The sequence below is a fragment of the Colletes latitarsis genome, chromosome 7 (genome assembly GCF_051014445.1).
Source record: "Colletes latitarsis isolate SP2378_abdomen chromosome 7, iyColLati1, whole genome shotgun sequence".
NCBI lineage: Eukaryota > Metazoa > Arthropoda > Insecta > Hymenoptera > Colletidae > Colletes > Colletes latitarsis.
Genome location: NC_135140.1, coordinates 3,972,635 through 3,993,329, shown reverse-complemented (window position 1 = coordinate 3,993,329; position 20,695 = coordinate 3,972,635). Strand labels below are relative to the sequence as shown.

At 36.8% G+C, this 20,695-nt stretch overlaps 2 protein-coding genes across 14 annotated transcripts; one reads left to right on the top strand and one right to left on the bottom strand.

Moving 5' to 3' along the window:
- Positions 1 to 19: 19 nt before the first annotated feature.
- Positions 20 to 20,685, bottom strand: LOC143343609 (uncharacterized). Of its 13 annotated transcripts, none has more exons than XM_076768670.1 (13): positions 19,220 to 19,767; positions 18,013 to 18,537; positions 13,321 to 13,497; positions 9,910 to 10,205; positions 7,247 to 9,042; positions 5,608 to 5,794; positions 5,391 to 5,538; positions 4,925 to 5,035; positions 4,012 to 4,758; positions 3,714 to 3,862; positions 2,087 to 3,627; positions 1,485 to 2,001; positions 20 to 1,274 (listed from the first exon to the last, which is right to left on the bottom strand). In XM_076768670.1, exons 5-13 carry the CDS (start codon positions 7,247 to 7,249, stop codon positions 952 to 954), a joined length of 3,726 nt encoding a protein of 1,241 aa, XP_076624785.1. In that variant the 5' UTR covers positions 7,250 to 9,042; positions 9,910 to 10,205; positions 13,321 to 13,497; positions 18,013 to 18,537; positions 19,220 to 19,767; the 3' UTR covers positions 20 to 951. The 13 variants fall into 13 exon arrangements, with proteins under 13 accessions (XP_076624785.1, XP_076624787.1, XP_076624786.1 ...); XM_076768672.1 differs by having other exon boundaries at positions 18,013 to 18,217; XM_076768671.1 differs by having other exon boundaries at positions 19,515 to 19,767.
- On the top strand, positions 8,086 to 18,947 carry Nox (NADPH oxidase). The gene is made up of 19 exons (XM_076768692.1): positions 8,086 to 8,371; positions 9,307 to 9,401; positions 9,492 to 9,603; positions 10,652 to 10,749; positions 10,828 to 10,948; positions 11,142 to 11,292; positions 11,605 to 11,815; positions 11,922 to 12,148; positions 12,244 to 12,432; positions 12,560 to 12,753; positions 13,162 to 13,483; positions 14,147 to 14,288; positions 14,381 to 14,523; positions 16,538 to 16,673; positions 17,003 to 17,223; positions 17,469 to 17,656; positions 18,017 to 18,226; positions 18,397 to 18,600; positions 18,750 to 18,947. Exons 1-19 carry the CDS (start codon positions 8,225 to 8,227, stop codon positions 18,945 to 18,947), a joined length of 3,309 nt encoding a protein of 1,102 aa, XP_076624807.1. The 5' UTR covers positions 8,086 to 8,224.
- Positions 20,686 to 20,695: the final 10 nt, after the last annotated feature.

Below are 20,695 nucleotides of genomic sequence, written 5' to 3'. Positions count from 1 at the left end.
AAAGGGAGTAAAATGCATATCGTCAACTAGTTATTCTTTTTATTTTGTAACTTTACATAAAAAATCACGATTTATTGTTCGTATTTTCGTCCTTGTATTATATTAATATTTGGTCTAAGCTCGTTCTTGTCTCTTTTATTTTCCAAATCCGACGAGAACGGCGATTCGGAGTAATCATACCGTGTCTAATAATTACCTTTTTTTAGTCGTTCGTAATATGTTTATAGTCTTAAGGAAAAGCATTACTCTACGTTAAGTATGTACATACATATGTATATTCGTGAACGCTTCGTATCCACGAATATGACTTTTCTTTTCCTTCTGTTTTCAATGCACACGTACTTTTTAATGGTTGTTGAATATTTAGTATCTCGATATGCGGTAAAACTATAATTACAAAACCGAGCTGATCCATATTGCGGTTTAATACAAAGTTTTCTATTTCTTTTTTTTTTTATTCCTCAAATATATAGAAATCGCAAATTGTTGAATGTATCACCAGTATCAAATTTGATCCCACTCGTAAAAATAATATCCGTGGCTCGTACGTTAACAAGTTCTATCAGAACTAACGTCAAGCTTTCTATTTCTTTTCATCGGATGAAAAACTTCTTAGTAAAAACGTTTACCAAACAAAGTAATTGGTTATTGCTATTACGTTAAACTGCAGACGAAACCCAACCGCGATAAGTAAAGGATCTTCAAAGACTTTATAAACTGCAAAAGTTGCTAAAAACGGTCGATATTGCAAAATTTTACAAAAATATAAACTTTGAGAGTATCGCGTAATTTGATTGATAATATGCTATTATTAAACTACGCTCTAGCGCTTAAAAAAACAATGGGAGCAGTGGAATACCTTGGAAACACAGGGAAACCGCATGAACGTATGGACCATCCTAATAGATAATGGAACATTCGTTGGATCGAAGGTGATTTATCAAATTTAACTCAATTGGCTATGATCGTTAAAAGAATAATGTGGACTATGGCCAACCAAGTAGTGGCCAGTCTTTCATAGTTGCCAGAGCTAAGGGCTGACGCTTGGCAGGCAGTGTGGGGAGTCCCTAGTGTCAAAAGAACCTTGTCGGACGAATCAGATGGCGTGGTCTCGGTGCAAACGGCTCTTCCAGCGATCATTCTTAATTGCCTGGCATCATACTGAGAAGCAACGTGGATCTGGCGAGATTCGCGAAGCCATCTTCGTAACCACAGACTGAGCCAAGCGATCTCGCAATCGCATTCCAAAGGATTCCCAGATACCTGTAAACCCCCTAGAAAATAAAAATTAATACATATACCTTCCAATGATATTTTCGGTTATCGAATTTCTCGACAACTAAAATCAGTTTCAGACATTTTTCTTTAAAATTAATAGCACCAAAATGTAAGGATATATGTCTACTTTTAATAAGATGAAACAACGATTACGTTTCTTGATTTTTTTCTTTCAAACGTGTTAATTATTAATTATGCATACTTACCGACCACCATATTGGTCCCAACACTTTCCCACGATAGGTTCCCGTAAATAACCGACGGACTGAGCTCGTTTATGTGATTATTCCTCAAGTCCAGCGTGAGTCGCGACAGCGTCTTCGTCAGAGAGAGAAAAATATCCGACTGAAGTCTGCGAACTCGCGTGTCCTTGATTCGCAGTATCAATTCACCGCCCTCGATGGTGGAGAACGCTTCCGATGAAATCACTTCGAGATCGTTCCCGGAGATCGTTAATTCTCTGAGCTGCTTCGTAAAGGCGTTTTGTATTTGATGTTTCAACAAATATTCTGTAACTTGTATCTCTACGGTTCTCAACGGTAATCCGGTTAACAGATATCGAAGATGGAATCCTTCCGCTTCGGGCCACGTTTGAATTCGAAGGTGCTTCAGGTATTTTAAGACGCGAAGACAGTCTTTGTCCACCGACCTCGTTCTATTCAGATTCCTCAACTTCAGATCCTCCAGCCTCGGATAACCCATGAAGCTCTCCTTCGTCAGTTTCTAAACCAAATCACAGTTTCGTTACTGGTCTTTTCTTTAAATTTTATTTAAAAAAAAAGATATTTAATTATTCTTTACGACTCACCTCTATCGGATTCCCGGAAACGTCCAGCTCCCTCAGGAGATTCAACTTAACATTCGGCATAGAAGTCAGGGAGTTATTCACCAGTAGAAGGACTTTCAGGTTCTTTAAGTATTGGAACTGCTTGTCGGGCGTCGAATCTATATAGTTAAAGGACAAATCCAAGATGTTCAAATTCGTCAGAGGCAGAAGGGGAATATCTCTGAAGCTACAGTTGGTCAGGTAAAGCTGCCTCAGACCGGGCAGATAGTGGAAAAGCTCTTTAAAATTCGTTTGCAGGATATTCTGTGACATGTTCAATCGCAGAAGCTTTCCCAGCGACACGAACGAATTGTCCGGCAGGATCGTCAGCCTGTTGTGCGCCAGATTCAAGGAGACCAATTGGGAAGTCGGGAACGCGGTGGAATCGAGATGATCCACGAAATTGTCCGCCATGTCTAGATCCCTCAACGTGTAACCGACTTCGAGGAAAGACGGCGATGGAACTACGGTGAATTTGTTGCGACTTAGATCCAATATCTCCAACTTTGTACCCTCGAAAACGTCTCTGGGCAAAGATCTGATCTTGTTGTCGGACAGATTCAAGATCCGCAGATTCTTCAAGTTTCGGAACTGCTCGGTGGGCAGCTGACTTAGCAAATTTCCGCTCAGATCCAATTGTTGTAACAAACTCAAGCCGTGGAACGACTGTTTTCTCAAACTCTCTATCTTGTTGTCTTGCAAATTCAGCGTCTCCAAACGACTCAGCCCGAAAAAGGTACCTGGTTCGAGAGCGGCGATGAAATTACTCTGAAGGTCCAAGCTCCTTAAATCCGGCGTGTTGTAAAACGTGTCGACAGGCAGCTGGCTGATGTTGTTGAAGCTCAAATCCACCCTCGTCAGATTGTTTATCGAGCTTCCGGAATTCAGGACTGAGATCGCGTTATAGGATACGTTCAGCGCGAAATCCGGCCCGCCGATCTCGGAGATTGCGTCTAGATCCAAAGCAGTCAATTTATTGAACTCCAGGTGAAGGAAACGCAGACTGGGCAGACCGTACAAGGCGTTCTTCTCCATTCGCGAGATTCTGTTGTAAGCCAACGATAACGTTACCAGTTTCGGACAGTCTAGGATCGACTCGGAGCCAAGGACCTTTATTCGATTTCCAGTCAGATCCAGGGCCGTCAGGTTGGTCAAATTGTGGAAGCTGAGCTCCGGAATGGCCTCCAGAAAATTGTAACCGAGCTTGACGTCCGTCAGTTCGGGATGCACGCTCGATAAAAATATACGCTCTGGCAGATAGTGCAACCGATTTGACTCTAGATTGATATATCGTAATCGTTGAAACGAGTAAAACGCCGTTGCTTCGATGGTCTGGAAATTATTATTGTCCAAATCTAGCCAGTAGAGCTCCGACAGAGGCCTGAGAGCTCGTTGCGGAAACACGTCCGTGGCGAACGCGAAACTCAACTCCAAAATGCCGAGACTCTTCTCGATGCCTGCGAAGCAGTCGTCGTCCAGCTCCGTTAAATGATTGAAAGACAAGCTGAGTTCGTGCAGTCTGCCTGAAATCGTTGTTTTAAAATTAGTTGTCGCCTCTGAGCTAATCGAAATACGAAATTACAATAGGGAAATTTTAATCGATACTCACTTGCTCCCTTGAACGTTTCCCCGCTCAATTTCGTTAACACGTTGTTCCTAAGCAGCAGAATTTCAAGGTCTTCCGCCCACTCGAAATCGCCCGGTTGAACGTGCGAGATCTTGTTGTAATCGAGATTCAGGTGTAATAGCCTCACGCACCTATTTCAAAAAATACCGAACAAGTTCTTTGGGAATTTTTTTGCAAAGAAAACAATAACTCCGTTTACAGTAAAATTTACAAAGTTTGAAACGAGAAAACGTGTAAGATTTTTAATTAGTATTTTACAAACAGAAGCGAGGAAAGATACCGTAGTAATGCTGCAACGGGGACCGCGTCCAAGTTGTTAGTGGCGAGCGAAAGAACTCGTAAGTCTTCGCCAAACTCTTGAAAAGCGTCCCCAGAAATATTTCTTATGTCGTTATCGGCTAGATACAAGTAGGACAACTTCCTCAATCGACTGACGGCTCCGGGAACATTTGGCAGATCGTTGTTTTCCAAATTCAAGTACTCCAAACTGTCCTCGAGCCCACGAAACGCATCGTCGTCGACGTTCTTGATTGAATTCGAGGACAAATGGATCCTCTTGATGTCCAAATGATCGAAAATCCCAGCAGGCAACGAATTCAACTTGTTGCTGTCCATGTTGAAGTCCTTGATCTTTAAAGTACGATTGGCCAAACTGGGTGCGCAGATCCATTCGATGGAATTCTCGCTGACGTCGATCAATTCCAAGTTCGAGCTTTGAAAGTCCGGCAGCTCGAGGTACTTGAAGTCATTGCCCCTTAAATGCAACAGCGTGAGGTCTTTCAATGTTTTCAACGACGACGGGAAATACTTGAGGAGATTGCTGTTCAGGCTGAGCGTGTGAATCTTGGGTGGCAGACTGTCTTCCGAAATTTCCTCGATGTTATTGTTGTCTAAGTACAGCCTGACCACAGACTCGAACGTGGAGAAACTTTTAGGTATATGGATGATCGAATTGTCGCTAAAAAACGCGTCTGTCAGCATGTCCTTCGCGTGGCCCCAATCACCGTCCAACGATGTTAGATAATTGCTGAAAATGTATTGATAATCTTTCGTTTTTTCGGGCAGGCTTGAAACGAGGAACATTTTTTTATTACAAAACTTAAAGGATATACCTTGAATAATTAATGAAAGGAAATATGTAGTCTCAAAAGATAAAAAATTTCTTAATTTCGTCAAAGTATATCGGCGTTTACCTCTCCATGTTGAGCCATTTTAATTTTCTCAGGTCACGAAAGGCCTCGAAAGGTACGTCCTCCAGGGCATTGTAACTCAGATCCAATGAACGCAATTTGTCCGCAATACCTCTAATAACAGAGCCGGTGGAGGTGTGAGTTTCTTTTTATCTTTGAAAAGAAAGAAACATAAATCTTTCTACGGACGCAATCAAAGAGCTAGACGAAGCGTAATCGTGCAAAAAGTATCTTGAAGGTTACAGACAAATTCCTTTAATTAGGTCTCGCCTAGCATTCGGGAGAGGAGAGCTTATGGTATTTTGCGCAATTAACAAATATAAAAAATGTTACAGTAAAAAAAAATGATAGGTGATAGTCTAGAAATATTGTGATTCGTGCCTACGTACTTTCTCGCATGATAAACGACGAACAAAAATGAAAATCGAATTATCGATAACACGTAACTTCGCGAATCCTTGTGACTTACGAAAAGGACTTATCAGCGATGTTGGATAATCGATTGTTCATCAATACTAAAGCTTCGACGTCGACCGAACTCATCAGTGCGTCGTTATCCAACGTCTGCAATCCAGAACCGACTACCACCAATTGAGCCACATAGCTCACTGAAACATCTGTGAAAAAAAAAACATAACTTGTAAGTGTACAATGGACACGAAACAGACAGAAAAAAAGATGCGTACCGGGAAATCTGGCAAAAGGTGTTCCCATGCAGGCGATGTTCATCTTCGTGAAATCCTGATCGTCCTGGACCCAACACATGCACATTGTGTTGAACGTACATGGTACGTTGTAGCACTCGATCACTCCCGACGTATAAAAAACGAAGAAGATCTTCACGCAAACGCCTTTCAGTTTGTCCGACAACATCTTTATTAAACAAACGAAATATTCGATCAATTTAAAAATTCTGCTATTTTTTAAAAATCCGAGACTCGTTTATTTCATAGTTCCAACCGTGACTGTATCCTTACTAAACAGAATGTTCTCCGATATGTCTGTTTTAGACGAACATCTCAGGCATACCTCGTTACGATAACGTATTATTTCTCACAATTGCTATTATTTTTTACTGAAAAAAATTGGTGAATACTCTAGAAAGGTATATCGATGCGTGACAAAACCGCTGCGTTACAAAGTCTCATGGTCTCTTTGGAAAAAATTAATTAAAATACCTTAGGAAACATACAAGAAAGGAATATTCGTGCTAAAATTCCCTTTACACTTAACTAATTGTCGTACGAAGAAATTAACGTAAGAATGACAACACGTGTGCGTTTATCAGAACGAATGATTATTTACAAACGTGGCTCGGTAATAGTTTAATTATTATTCGAGGTAGGAAAAAGTAGAAGAATCAAACCTTTATGGAAACAGATTTCTACGATGTTTTCGGTCGCTCGGTTGAATCGGCGGTCAAACCGGTTCCATTATACGGCAGTGTATTTAAAAACTGACTCTAACTTTTGACGAAATCTCATATTTCACTTGCCACATTAATGTTTGGGGGAATTCGCGAAACAACGACACGCAAACTCGAGGGACGAGCTTACTGAGTGCACGAAAGTGCAGAGCTGGAAGCGACGAAAGCGCATGTTCGTCAGCCCTATGGATCGAACCAGGCGTAAAACAAATCTAAACTCACGCTCAGGCTCATGCATATAAACGTACTCGAATAATATAGGATAATTGCTGTAAATCGAAATACAATTCACACTGCAAAAAAAATGATTTGTGAAAGGAATATAAAATAACATAATTTTTCTATTAAATTAAGTGATCCAGGGAAATTAATATTTTCATCTGCAGCACTTTGGAAGAGAAGGGGGGCGACATTTAAGAGGAACAAAGGCTTTTCTTGAATATTTATAAGCTTGTTAGATCACAAAGAGATTTAAAACGAATTTCAATGAATGTTTATGAATTCCTGCATTCGTTTAAAGAACGTCTATTATGTAACAATAAACCATACAACTTTTACGAAAAATATTTATTTCCAAATTAAATTACACGGGAGATCCTGTACGAACAAAAAGATAGAAACCTTTTAAAGCATAAGAAAATGCAGTTTGTTAATGCACAGGAAAAATGTAATGCAAATATCTACGTATTGCTAATTTATATTAATTTAAACTGAAAATAAACATTATTCAGTACCTCGTGTAAAATATAGAATTATTATTAAGTTACTTGCGTGCAATATGTATACTACATTTCTGTAGTTTGCTAGCTCTCACCAGAAGACACAAATTAAAAATTGTAACATGTTTCTGTAATGTATAAACTTTTACTTAAACCCTACAATTATGTTAAAATTATTACCATCTTTTCCTTTTATAATTTCTTTATATTAACATGATTCTACGATATAGTAGGATATATGGCGTTAACTCCAGATAACCTCGACATCTCTGCAAATTAGAATTTTATACAAATTTCACGTCCAACATTTCATTATTCATTCTAAACCCGAGTTTCCTGTATTTCCATACTTTTAAAAAATATTTGTGTGGTCTTGAAACCGGTGCATAAAATTATCGAGAAAAGTACGTGCAAACGAACATGGCGCCCTGCTACGAGGAAGCATTGCAAGGAGAAAGGAGACGAATTAAAGGGCATTCGAAAAAAAGAAATAAGGGAAAAGTGAGTATGAAAAAAAAAACGATGACTCATGAAAAAGTGAAAGGTTGTCTGTTGGTCCGTCTCCTACTCGATGCGTGATCTTTATTCAAATCGAAAGCCTTCCCTCCCATCTCTCGTTCTCTCTCCGGACTCGCGACGTACACTGAAAATCGTTATCGAAAGGGATTTGTGGAAGGTTGGGATCGATCGATCCAACGATACGGATCGATGATTTTCATTCGGTGGTTCGCGGTTCTCCGAGTCAATTGATACAACGTTCCTCGAGGACGATGTTTTTCTTCCTTGTTTCCGTTACGACGAAATAATAAAAGCAATCGAACCGATGATTCGTGCGACCGCTGCCGGAAACATTGTTGTTTATAAAACGAACGAACAAACAGAATTTCGAAACGTTTCTCGTGAAATTTCTGCAAAATGTGCGAGTGATAATTTCAAATAAAACTTGCTATGATTTCGACGAAGAATAAGTAATTGTTTGTGTCGACCGGTTAATATAATATAACAATAGTTCGGTAAATTCCATCGTTTCTTCTGGTGTCGAGCGAAAACTGGGAATGAAAACAAATCACGCGTAAACATCGGATTATAAAGTGACGCGATTTCATTAACGACCGGATAATTAGTTAGTTGTTCGACAAAACTGTGTGGCGAAAGAAGATGGAAAGCGACGTTAGCGAGGCGGTAGACAAATGTATAATAGAAAGAAGAAGAACGACCATCTTGGAAGAGTGTTCCCAAATAATCGAAGCGAATGGCACCGTTCGATGCAACAAAGACGCGTTCAGGCGACTTTTTATGGATCGAGTAAGCGTTTTCGAGTAATATAAAACTATGCTTTATCATTGTTCGTAATTTTAAATTGGTCATAAAATATCTGTGTTAAAACAAAGAGTTTAAAACAGTACGGTATACATGGCAAAGGATAAATCTCGATTCGTGAAATACAAAAAGTAACCGCTTCGTTTCTGCGTTAATAGTGGCTGTGGAAGTTCGAAAAGAAATTCTTCCTGAACTTAAAAATCATGTTAAATTATACTAATAATTAAAAGGGTTAAATTTGATGACAGTTCCATATTTCCATAATCGATAACGGAACCAAAAATAATTATTAGACCGCGAAAACTCGAAAAAGCTCTTAAGGATCGAACGAGGACAAATGACACAAGGTCGGGTCTGCATTGAAAGTAAGTAACGGCAAGGCGAGATCAATATCGAATAGATAATTACTTAAGGGAAAAGAATACACAGCGGCGACGGGATCGTAGCAAATGGCAAGGGGATCTATCGAGGGCCACAGATTTCGATCAAGGTGGCTGATCGCCCGAAGCCAAAAAGCATTCGCGCCTCGAGCGTCTTTGATCCTCGGAATTCGATCGCGGCCACGACCCTGTCCGGTGTCCCTGGATCTGTCCAACAATCGCGTGGTTTAACCAGACGAACAGCCTCCATTCGCAACTCCATACTTGCGATAAATACTGTAAACATTTGAAATATAAGTAAATACATGTACTCGTATGGAATAGCGATATAAAATAGTCTATGGTTAAATAAAAATAAAAAATCATAATGTAGATCCAGAAATATGTCTAGAACCGAATACCCCCTTAAGTATTTTATATAAAATGTAGTGCTAATCACTTGTGCTATTATATGAAAATTCTTTCGTACGAACACTTTCGTCTCCCAATTAGTTCACATAAAACTCGACGAATTTTCACAACGCGTACAATATATTTCAGACGTTGCTGGAGAAGTTGTTTTTATTATTCGACCAGGATGGCGACAAGACATTAAAACAGGACGATTGGATTGAATTTTTAAAAGGAAGATTAACGTAAGAGACATTTTATCATGCGCCAAGTCTTGTCGAAACTAAACGTACTGTTTGTATGTTCTTACGAAATTATTAAACTTTCTTTCACAGAAATGAAAATCAGAACAATTTCATTAATGAAATCGAGAGTGTTGTATACACTATATGCGGCGATGATCCTGTTAGTTCTCTAAACTTTCAACAAATATTTTCCACTAAAGAGGTAAGTTGTTAAGTTGTTTATTCGTAAAACTGAATTCAATTCCTAAACGGTCATTGTTTATTTAGAATTTAATATTAAAGCAATTCCACGAACAACTTTCGTTGAATGTAAATATTGTGATTCTTTAAGAAGAACTGTTAAAATGTTAAAAAGTAAGATGGTATTTCAATCTATTACACTGTAAAGAAAGTAATAGAAAGCTTTACGCCTAATCAACCGCATCTATAAACCTTATTTATATTAATGGGTTTTTACCATCTACAGAAATAAATATTAATATTGTTGGAAATAATTTTCCATGCTTACATTTAACGTTTCTGTACGGGGAATTAGTAAGATGTAATGTTCAGAGCTGAAGAGACGATGAATGGAAAGTATGGGGGGCCACGATTGGCTGCATCTGATTTAGTCAGCCCTCCACGCGCACATATTTTCTGTCATCGATCATTGTCGATCGAAACAGTCGTCTCTACTAAATCCCAGAGCGTCCCTTCATGGACCAGAAGGTGGTTAGAAGGGCGTTGAGGGTGGGGATCAACTGCACATGCGCGGCACCCCTCTTATTCCCGTATCATCTCGCTAGTTGTCTTTTGTTATTACATCTGAAAACATATCATAATCTCTAAAAATATGACAAATGACAAAGAAACACGCATTGATAACACATTAACTCATTGACAATTTACAAATTAAAATCGTGGACAGTATTAATAGGGACTAGATAGAACAGACATTTAAAATATACATTATTATTTAGTCTCTATCTGCATTAAAGAGAAACATTTATTTATAAATTATTTCATTAGAAAAAAATAATTTGTAATACCACTGATACAATTATTTACAAAAAATTGTCTTATTTAACAATATTATATAATTTTATTCCAAAAGATAGTATTGATATACATATAAAGAGAAATTATTAGTATAATGTGGTATTATAAAAGTTTCGATTGGCAATGCGTTAACATCGTATCTGATATTACATACGCATATTAAAACTCTACAGTTATCGTTTTCTTTGTTTGTTAAAGTATTCGTGTTACAGGTCGTAGATAAATTATATCGAGTAATCGATGACGAAAACGTGGGATATGTAATGTCCTCTCAAATTATTGAGTTCATCGCCAAGATCAGCGACAGAAGGTGACTTCGTCTTAGACTTTAAATCTTAAGGTGTTAGAAAAATGTTCGATAATCTTATTCTTTACTATGTTTTTGCAGACCTCGCGCCGGCTTCGACAGCAGTAGTTTGGAATGGTTGGAAAAGCTATTTAAACAAATGGTAGGCAACGAGAAAGAAATAAGACGCGAAGAATTTAACAAGATTGTCACTTCAAAAAACGTAAGCAGAAGACATAGGCTGAATAAACATAAACAGTAATGGCTTTCTAACATACACATACTTCAGTGTATTTGAATTAAATAAATCATGCCTTGTAATTTTTGAACTAGAACCAAATAATTTCCATCTAATACAAACTATTGTTTACAATTTGTATTTTAATATGTGGTAAAAAAAAATATGTCTCTTTCAGCCATTCTTCACCGACAGGGCCTTTCAAATATTTGACAAGGACAATTCTGGGGCCATATCTCTTCAGGAATTTCTGGATGCGATGCATCAGTTTGCAGGAAAAAGTCCAGACGATAAAATCAGATTTCTGTTTAAAGTTTACGACATCGACGGTAAAATACAACCATATTTCATTGCTTCTAAGCTTGATTATGTTTACCTTTATAGATGCATACCATTAGAGTTATTTGTAAACTATATTGTACGACCCTTTGCACTCTAAGAATTATCTAGCAATATCAGAAAGTGTCCTTTTTTCTAAAAAAAAAAACAAAAAGTTGAAAAATGTTTATTTTGTTAATTCAGTTTGCGTTATTGTAAATTAAATTTGAACCAAGCTGTGTCCATTTTGTGGGCGATGTAACATGACTCTACCGTTTTGTATTCGAAACAATGACTTTCACGCAATTCTTAATTGTGAAAAGGCGACGGATCGATACAACTTCTCGAATTAGAACACGTGGTGAGAGCTTGCATGGAGGAAAATGGAATGGAATTCAGCGAAGAACAAGTGAAGGAACTGACAATGGCGTTATTCGAGGACGCTGATCAAGCCAATCGAGGCGCCATTACTTACGAGGCTCTGAAAAACCAATTGGAAAAGCACGAAGGACTCTTGGAAAACCTATCGATTAGGTAAACGACTCTTTCTTTCGGAATCATTGCAAAACGATACTCGTTTAATCAATCGTGTCGCATTAATTGCAAAGGAAATTGATTAAAAACAGAAATTAAATCGCAGTATCGACCGATGGCTGGTACCACCGAAACCGAAAGCAAAGCGGAAATCGCTATTGGGTTTATTCGCATCGTTAAGACCTTATCAATTGACAAGACCGTACATCAAGAACAATTACGTTTACATCGCTTTCATCTCCGTCTTTATTTTGATCAACGTAACGTTGTTCGTATCGAGACTCTACGAATATAGACGAGCCAATGGCTACGTAATGCTTGCTCGTGCTTGCGGTAAGGAAACTGTTTCCAACAGTTAAACCTACATACCTATTTTTGCTTTCAAATAGAATCTCTAAGAAAAATTCACGGGGACTACGTTCTTGCAGGTCAGTGTCTGAATTTCAACTGCAGTTTCATCCTGGTTCTTATGTTACGCCAGTGCATTACCTTTCTACGAAGCCACGGCTTCAATTCTGTGTTACCATTGGATCAACACATTTACCTCCACAAAATAACTGGAATTCTAATCGGTGCCTTCAGTATACTGCACACGTTTATGCATCTTTTGAACTTCGGTACACCATCGTTATATTGATTTTTGTTTGTCCACTTTTAATAAAGATGCACCAATATATTCGCAACGTTCAAAATAAGAACGATCATATCGAGGAACAAAATGGAGAACAAACTTAATATTTTCAGGCACAATTGTGGTGAACGATGCCGTACTTAATCGTAACGAATATACTATATCCGAATGGCTGTTTACGAATCGTCCAGGACTGTTCGGTCTTATAGGAGGTTGTGCAAACCCAACTGGAATGATTCTTGTCCTCCTTCTCATTATAATGACAGTCTGCTCTATGCCGTTTGTTCGCCGCGGCGGATGCTTCGAGGTCACGAGGATTATTTTGTTTATTCTTTTCCTTTTCTCTATTGAAATCCTATTGTATAATTTCCATGTTAATGTTACCAAAAATATAGCAACAAAAGATTGCGGTAATATAATAAATCGTAATAATTAATTTCATCGTATTACTGTTCAAGTTCAACTGCTAAAGAGAAATAGTAATCAAAATCGGTTGAGTTCGTTGATTAAGCATGCACATAGGAATCCCCTAAAAATGTGCACTATTGTGCATTTGCTTTTCAATTTTATCGTAGCTTATTTTAATTATTACATATTTTGTTCTCAACGGTTGAACTTGGACAGAAGCAGATATAATGAAATTCAATATTACAATTTACTAAAAGCTCCTTCTTGTTGGATTTTCGTTTTAATAAGCTCGTTCACCATGTTACAGATATTTTACTGGTCGCACCTGCTCTATATACCGTTTTGGATATTAACGGTACTTCATGGACCGAATTTTTGGAAATGGTTTATCGTGCCGGGCACGATATATTTGGCGGAAAGAATTCGACGAATCGCCTGGTCTCGCTCTCAACTCGGAAAGACTTACATCAGTTCCGGTCTCTTACTGCCGTCGAAAGTCACGCATTTGGTCATCAAGAGGCCGCTACATTTTGACTTTCATCCTGGCGACTACGTTTTCGTAAACGTTCCCGCCATCGCTCGGTACGAATGGCATCCTTTCACCATCAGCAGCACTCCGGAACAGGAAGGTTAGACAAATCACCTATTTCAACAAAATTGAAATATCACTGGTCAATAAATTTCAAACAATAGTTTGTATTTCTTTACAATTAAACTATCTCGCCCTTATTTATGTATACTGAGATAGGAAGTAATAAGAGAAACGAAATTATTTGATTCTAATTTGAAAAATATAAGTCATTGAATTCGTGACGAGGAACTAGAACTGATTGCTTAAATGAAAAATACATTTTAAATAGAATGCACATCAGATAGAAATTATAAATTAATCATATTCCTATTTATCTGCGCGCTTAAAAAGTGTACCGCTTATTTCTAAATTAATGTTATTGTATTATATAAACAACTATGTGTGAAACTACGATAGTAATTCAAAAATTATAAATTACTTCGCCATATGATGTACAAGTATACGTATGTAACATGTTAATCCCTTCCCGCGCTATTTAGTGATCGCGCGGAACCAGACTTTCTGTCCGCGAGTTTGGCTCGTGATATTCTGGTTTAGGCCAAAATCTTCATCAAGAGTCAGACTCGTTAAAGTACGGGAAGGGGTTAACACACTGATGAACGCTTTCTTATTAGCCCACCCGTGGCCATTTTGTGTGGACTCGATAGGCCTCCGCGCTTGATTTTGCATAAACGCTAGAATATATGTTTTTGTTTTATAGACTACATATGGCTCCACATTCGAGCAGTCGGTGAATGGACAAACAGCCTTTATTCTTATTTTGAAAAGGAACAAGTAAAACTTCACGAGAACGATGTGTTTCCAATCGCAGGGTGCAGCGATGCCGTTAATTCTGGAAAAATGCAAGTTCCAATCCCACGTAACAATTGTTTTCGTTTAATTTACATTCTACGGACAACAAAAATGTTATTTTTTTTTTAATTATTCGTTTCAGATTCCTTAATAAAAATCAAGATTTAGTATTGAATGCGATAATGTCTTCGTCGTCTACGGAAACAGAGAATCATTGCGAATTCGATAATCCGGCTTTCGTTTCCGATACTGACAAGATAATACTATCGACACACTGCACAAACGGTAAGTTATTTCATGGACTGAATAAAAAGTTTTATTCTCTTAAATACTATATGTTGCACAAGGTAATATAAAAATATGAATACGTAATATTATTTTACTTGGTATCAGTTAATTATAGTAAAGTCATAAAACTTGTTAAGGTTGTAAGTAATAATGATAATGATAACAGTTATACTAATTAGACAAATGATATTAGCGAAAACTAAAATAAAAATTATTTTTCATTATAATAATCTATTATAGCTTTAGCGTGCTCTTGAATCTGCGGCTCTGTTGTCGTTATTTTCTGCAAATAATACAATAGTCTGTCCGTTTCTTCCCCTATTAGAGAAACAGGTTCTGATTCCGAACACTCTGCTACCGTATCCTTTTCACCGATTTTTTCTTCTACATTGCACTCATTAAACCAATCCCTAATTTCTTCATCGTAAATCGTTTGGAATGATTGTTTCTCGTCTGATGTTGACTCATCTTCTTTGGGACACTCTTTGATGCTTTGTCTCACAGAACGATCAAGAATTTTGGACCAAGCATTAAAAATATCGTCTGCCGTAACTTGAATCCACGTCTCGTGAATTAAATTTATACAGTCTTTTAAATCGTAATCCGCATAAAATTCCGAAATCCCTTCGGTGTGCTGCAGCGCTCGTTGTAATAATTTATGCCGAAAACGTTCTTTGCATTTCACAGTCACGCCCCGATCCATTGGCTGAATGAGCGACGAAGTGTTCGGCGGTAAGAACAGCACCTTAAAATATGATTAATGAATAAATAACCAGTAACTAATTAAAATTACATATTAATACGATAGTTAAATAAATTATATACTTTAAAATGTTCGTCGACCGTTTCCTCTTTTGGCAATTTGTGACTTTTAAAATTATCCATTAGTAACAGCACTTTGCCGCTACGATTTTCTTTAATTTGACGCTCTTTTACGTAACGTTTAAAATCGTCCTGATACCACGATTGGAAAATTTTATTATCGACCCATGCGTTTTTTTGGTACGCGCAAGTTACAGGTAAACTATCCTTGCAATGTTTTAACGATCTCGGGTTTTCATATTTATGCACGAACAGTAATGGCAGTTTGTGACTTCCACTAGCGTTCGCGCACAGGCCCAACGTGATCTTCTCTTTTTTCATTTTTCCTCCTTCGACTCCGACCAATGTTTTACCCGGAAGCATTCTCCAACACAGACCAGTTTCATCTATATTATATAGATTGTCGTCTGTAATTTCATTTTCCTTCAATAATTGCGTAAGTTTCTGTTTAAACGTGTCCACGGCTGCCTTATCCGCATCGGCGGCCTCTCCGTAAGTTTTTTTAAAACGCCATAGCCAACCACGGCTTCCAGCGAACCCGTACCGGCCGCCGATCTCTTCGTGCAATTCCTTTGCCTTTTCTAGCAGAACACTGTCGGTTATTTGATGTCCTAATAAACGACATTCCAGAAACCAATTGTACACTTCCTTGTCTAGATCATTAAAAGTGCGCCTCCGTATCCTTTTCCTGTGTATACCGTGTGAATCTTCCGCGAATTTCCGAATCGATTGGGCACTTTGCCGATGCCGCCTTATGCTTCTTTCGCTTACGTTATATTCAATGGCAAGATCTCTCACGGTTGCACCGGCTTCTAATTTATTTAAAATGTTCAACCGTTCTCCGACAGTCATTTCTTTAGAACTACCGGGACTGTTATAAGAAGCCATCGCGAATAATCTAAATGATACAAATAGATATGTTGGGATCGTCGTATTGTCGATTTCGACACGTGCCAGTTATTGTATCACGCTTGTACTCATCCTCTTTCCTTATCTCAGTTTAATTCATAGAATTCACCTCTATTACTATCTCGACGGATGATACGCGCAGTATTTTATTTTATTAACGCTAATTAAAATTCTAAAAGTCTAATAAAAATGTAGTTATTACAAAACATTACAGAGACTGTCTCGGTCCAGAGGAATTAACTGCTCGATAAATTTCTGTGATATTTATCTTATCGTATAGGTGTAACGGATAGTAATAAAACTTCAAAGGATCGAAATCTTCATCGTTTGCTGTTGAGTAGCAAAATGCCTTTAGAGAAGTCTTTCTCGGTACCTGATATGCAAACGAAAAAAAAAAAGAAAGAGAGACTAATAGTGTAAGCTAACTACACCATTGTATCTTTTCTTTTAAACATTGGATCGTTCAGAAAGATTTATACTGATCCGTAGTAGGAACCTACAGTGATTCCCGTTTTTAAACTCTACATATGGATGATAAATTTAACAGTAAAATAATAAATTAAACAAAATAAAATAACGAATTAACTCTCTGCCATTATTACAACACTAGAAACTCGTTATTCCGAACAGTGGAATACAAACGTAAATTTTTTTATGAATAAATAACGAACGTATACTCTTTCTGAATAATGCAATGTACAATTTGTTACATTATTTTATATCGTTGTTATTATTCTCTCGATAGGCTTCGAGATTATATGAGATCTGAATCGGAGAGGAACTTCAACGAGTACCAAATGCGGAATGCACGCTTAAAATCTTTGGAACAAGCTTATTCGAGCCCGCAACATAAAAAATTAGCGCAAAGCTTCAGATACATGAGGACCAAACCTACTATAATCGCTTTCAAAACTCCAAGTTTGGAGAATTGGGAGTGCAAAGTAGAAACGCCTACGAGCAAACGCAGTAAGTGAACAACTATTTACTTCTAAACATTTTGAAACCGAATTTTATAACAAGGAGGCACGTTCAAATTCTAATTAATTTCGTCTGGGATCAAAAATCGCAGTAATACTTCTTGTTTCCTGTGAAGCAAAGGGAATGAATTTTGATAATTAAAATAACAAAGCGACAATTCCTTCTCGCGATTAGTCTTAATTACATGCATTTACAAGAATTATAAGATAAAATTAATAAACTCGGTGAAACAGCAACGTCGCAAACAAACGTAAACGTGGCCAGAAGATTGTCGCCTAATTTAGTCGCGATACAAATAACAGCGGAAAGAGATAGACCGCAGACAAAATTCGAAGAAATACCAAAGAGAAATATGGATGATATCGGATCTGAACTTTCTTCACATCCATCTATGAATTATGCTGTAGGAAAACCATTGGAGGTAAAGATTCATTTTGATACTTAACATATTCATAACTGCGAGAAATTGAACATTACAGTGCTACCGTTTATACTAATCGCTATCCGGCATCGATGATCTTATTTAACTTATTCAACTACACGGTCATACCCTGATTTACGTTCTCTCGACTTGTGTCACTCACACTCATTGTGCATTACTGTAGTACGTATAAGTTTAGAGTATGACTGTATTTGATTCTTCAGGACCATTTAATAGTTATTTTTTAAAAGTATACTACAAATTACAGTACTCAAATAATGTCTGCTAATTACGCTCTTTTTTGACACATAAAATAATATAATGGATAGTATAAAAAGTATTTGATTTATTGTTACATAGATCTTTCTGGATGGCCCATATGGAGCTCCTTCGAGTCACATATTTCAAGCACAACACGCGGTTCTAATTGCAACAGGAATCGGAGTCACGCCTTTCGCGTCTATATTACAATCCATCATGCACCGTTATTGGAAAGCTAGACACACTTGCCCAAACTGCAAATTCTCCTGGGCTAGCGAGATTCCATCAACTGTCATGCATCTACGAAAGGCAAATATTTCCTCCCTGTTTATAATATTTTTGTACATGAACTTCGTTTTTTCTTCAAACAAGGAAGAAAATTAGAGGAAAGTGGATTTAATTTGCTATTTACATATCTTCTTCTAATCTTTTTATTCTATATCGCGTACTCGAACTCAATGCAATCATCATGTTTGCAGGTAGATTTCTTCTGGATTAACAGAGATCAGAGATCCTTCGAATGGTTTGTGAACTTGCTATCTCAGCTAGAAATGGAACAAGCAGAACTTGGCGTTGCGATGGAACGGTTTCTTGAGATGCACATGTATATTACCAGCGCGCTACAAAAGAACGATATGAAAGCTGTTGGTCTGCAACTAGCCATGGATTTAGTTCATCAAATGGTTTGGAATTAATGCATAGAACATTATGTTTTTTTTGCAAGGCATTGTCCATAAAATAAAACTCTTTCAAAATCGGTTGTAGTTTGACAAAAATATTCTATCAGAAACATTGTAACAAGGATTTCAAAAACTTGTGCTCTATTTTTCAGGAGAAACGAGATCTTATAACAGGTTTAAAAACAAGAACAAATGCTGGCCGACCAAACTGGGACAAAGTTTTCAAGCAGATTCAGGACAAGAAAAAGGGCAAAGTAACAGTATTTTATTGCGGCCCACCGCAACTAGCAAAGATTTTACGCCACAAATGCGATAGGTTTGGTTTTAATTTCAGGAAAGAATCTTTTTAAAATTTCTGGAAAAAATATAATTTGTTATGTTTATTATACAATACTTCACCCGAATTGTTTCGCGACGCTATTCTAAGTCAATCGATCATAGCTTTATACAAACTAAAATCGAGGGCAAATGCGCCATGTTTAATAAAATTTTAGTCACACAACAATCGTACGTTCTTATATTATTCGACTTCATATAGTCAATGTTCGAGCAATTCTTTCTTCTAGTACTTTTAATGATGTTCTGTATGTAAAATATTATGAATATTAAATTATTATTCTACCTTAATACGATAAATTTACTTCATGCCATTAACGATTCTGGCTGTCTCATGCATCAACCAAACTGTCATTAATATAATAAGAAAATTTATCTGTCGTTCTGTCATAACCAACAAATTTTTAGACGATCGGTATTATAACTAAAGACGTTTATCGTATTGAAAACCAAGTGACGATCTTGCAATTAATTTCGTACATATTCTGCATAATTCCGTACATTACTTGATATATATATGGACGACGCGAGAACTCAATGCAATCTACTCAAAGTGAATTTCATAATTTCATCACTCACACCAATTCCTTCGCAAATACAGTAATTTCCGCTTCGATTCAGAATATCTCGTAACGCACCGAATGCACTCTCGCCATCAGTGATTAAAAATAACAATCCTGCACATCATTTAAGGGAAGGAAAACTTTTCTACGTTTACTAGCTTTACCAATTTCAGTTTGGTTGCCTATAATTTCTAAAGCCACCGTTCTTTAAACGAAAAGATTGTTCTAAAACCAATTTCTTTTAGATACCGGTCCTTCGCCTAATAACACGCCATTAATCTCTATCACTGGAAATTTAGTGGCTGCCATCTTTGAGAATGAACAAGGTGCGACGCCTAGCTAGTGGAACAGAACTCTTTAAATTGATCAAAAAATTTATTGAATTGATATTTTTAGTTTCTTGTTCTAATTTTCACTTCCGATTTTCACATTTTTACATTGATAATAATAACAATTAACACACTTGTATTCTGCCTTTATTATATGAAAATAATAAAATATATTCGTTATAGAATATAACTTAATTTGTATAAATTATTAAAGTACGAATAACATTATAATTTATAAATAAAAATAATACTATATTAAAATTTAATATACCGTGTTTTACGGACCTTTGCTTTATTTATAATAATTTGCTGAAATTTTAAATAAATTTAATTTTTTGTAAATCGAATGAAACCGAACGAAAGAAATCATTATATACGTAATAACTTTTAATTGAAATGAGTTATACCTGAAAATTTACGAACGTGTCAGTAATAAAATAAGTAAAATACTCGAAATATTCAGGAAATTTCTGCATACGAAAATAAAACGTTTCGGTATCATTATTTATTATGTATAAAATAAGATATACGGGAATTCCTCGTTAAAAGTTCAGATCGTCGCATCGATAAAAGTTTCGGAAACATCACCATTCTCATAAAAATATAATGAAAGATATAAAAATAATTTTGTACTACAACGCTCAAGATTGCCTACCACACTATGCACTTATGTTTGAGACTTTTACTAAGGAATTGCCGTGACATCATAATGTTCATGCAATAAAAGGAACAAACATGAATAAAATTATAAATTACCTTTCACATATTCGAAGCATAATGTACAGTTTATACATTTTTGTAGAATAGTGACTAGATCTTTCTTTGTTTACATTTAATAATTTTGGTTCGTTATTTTTACTACATTAATCT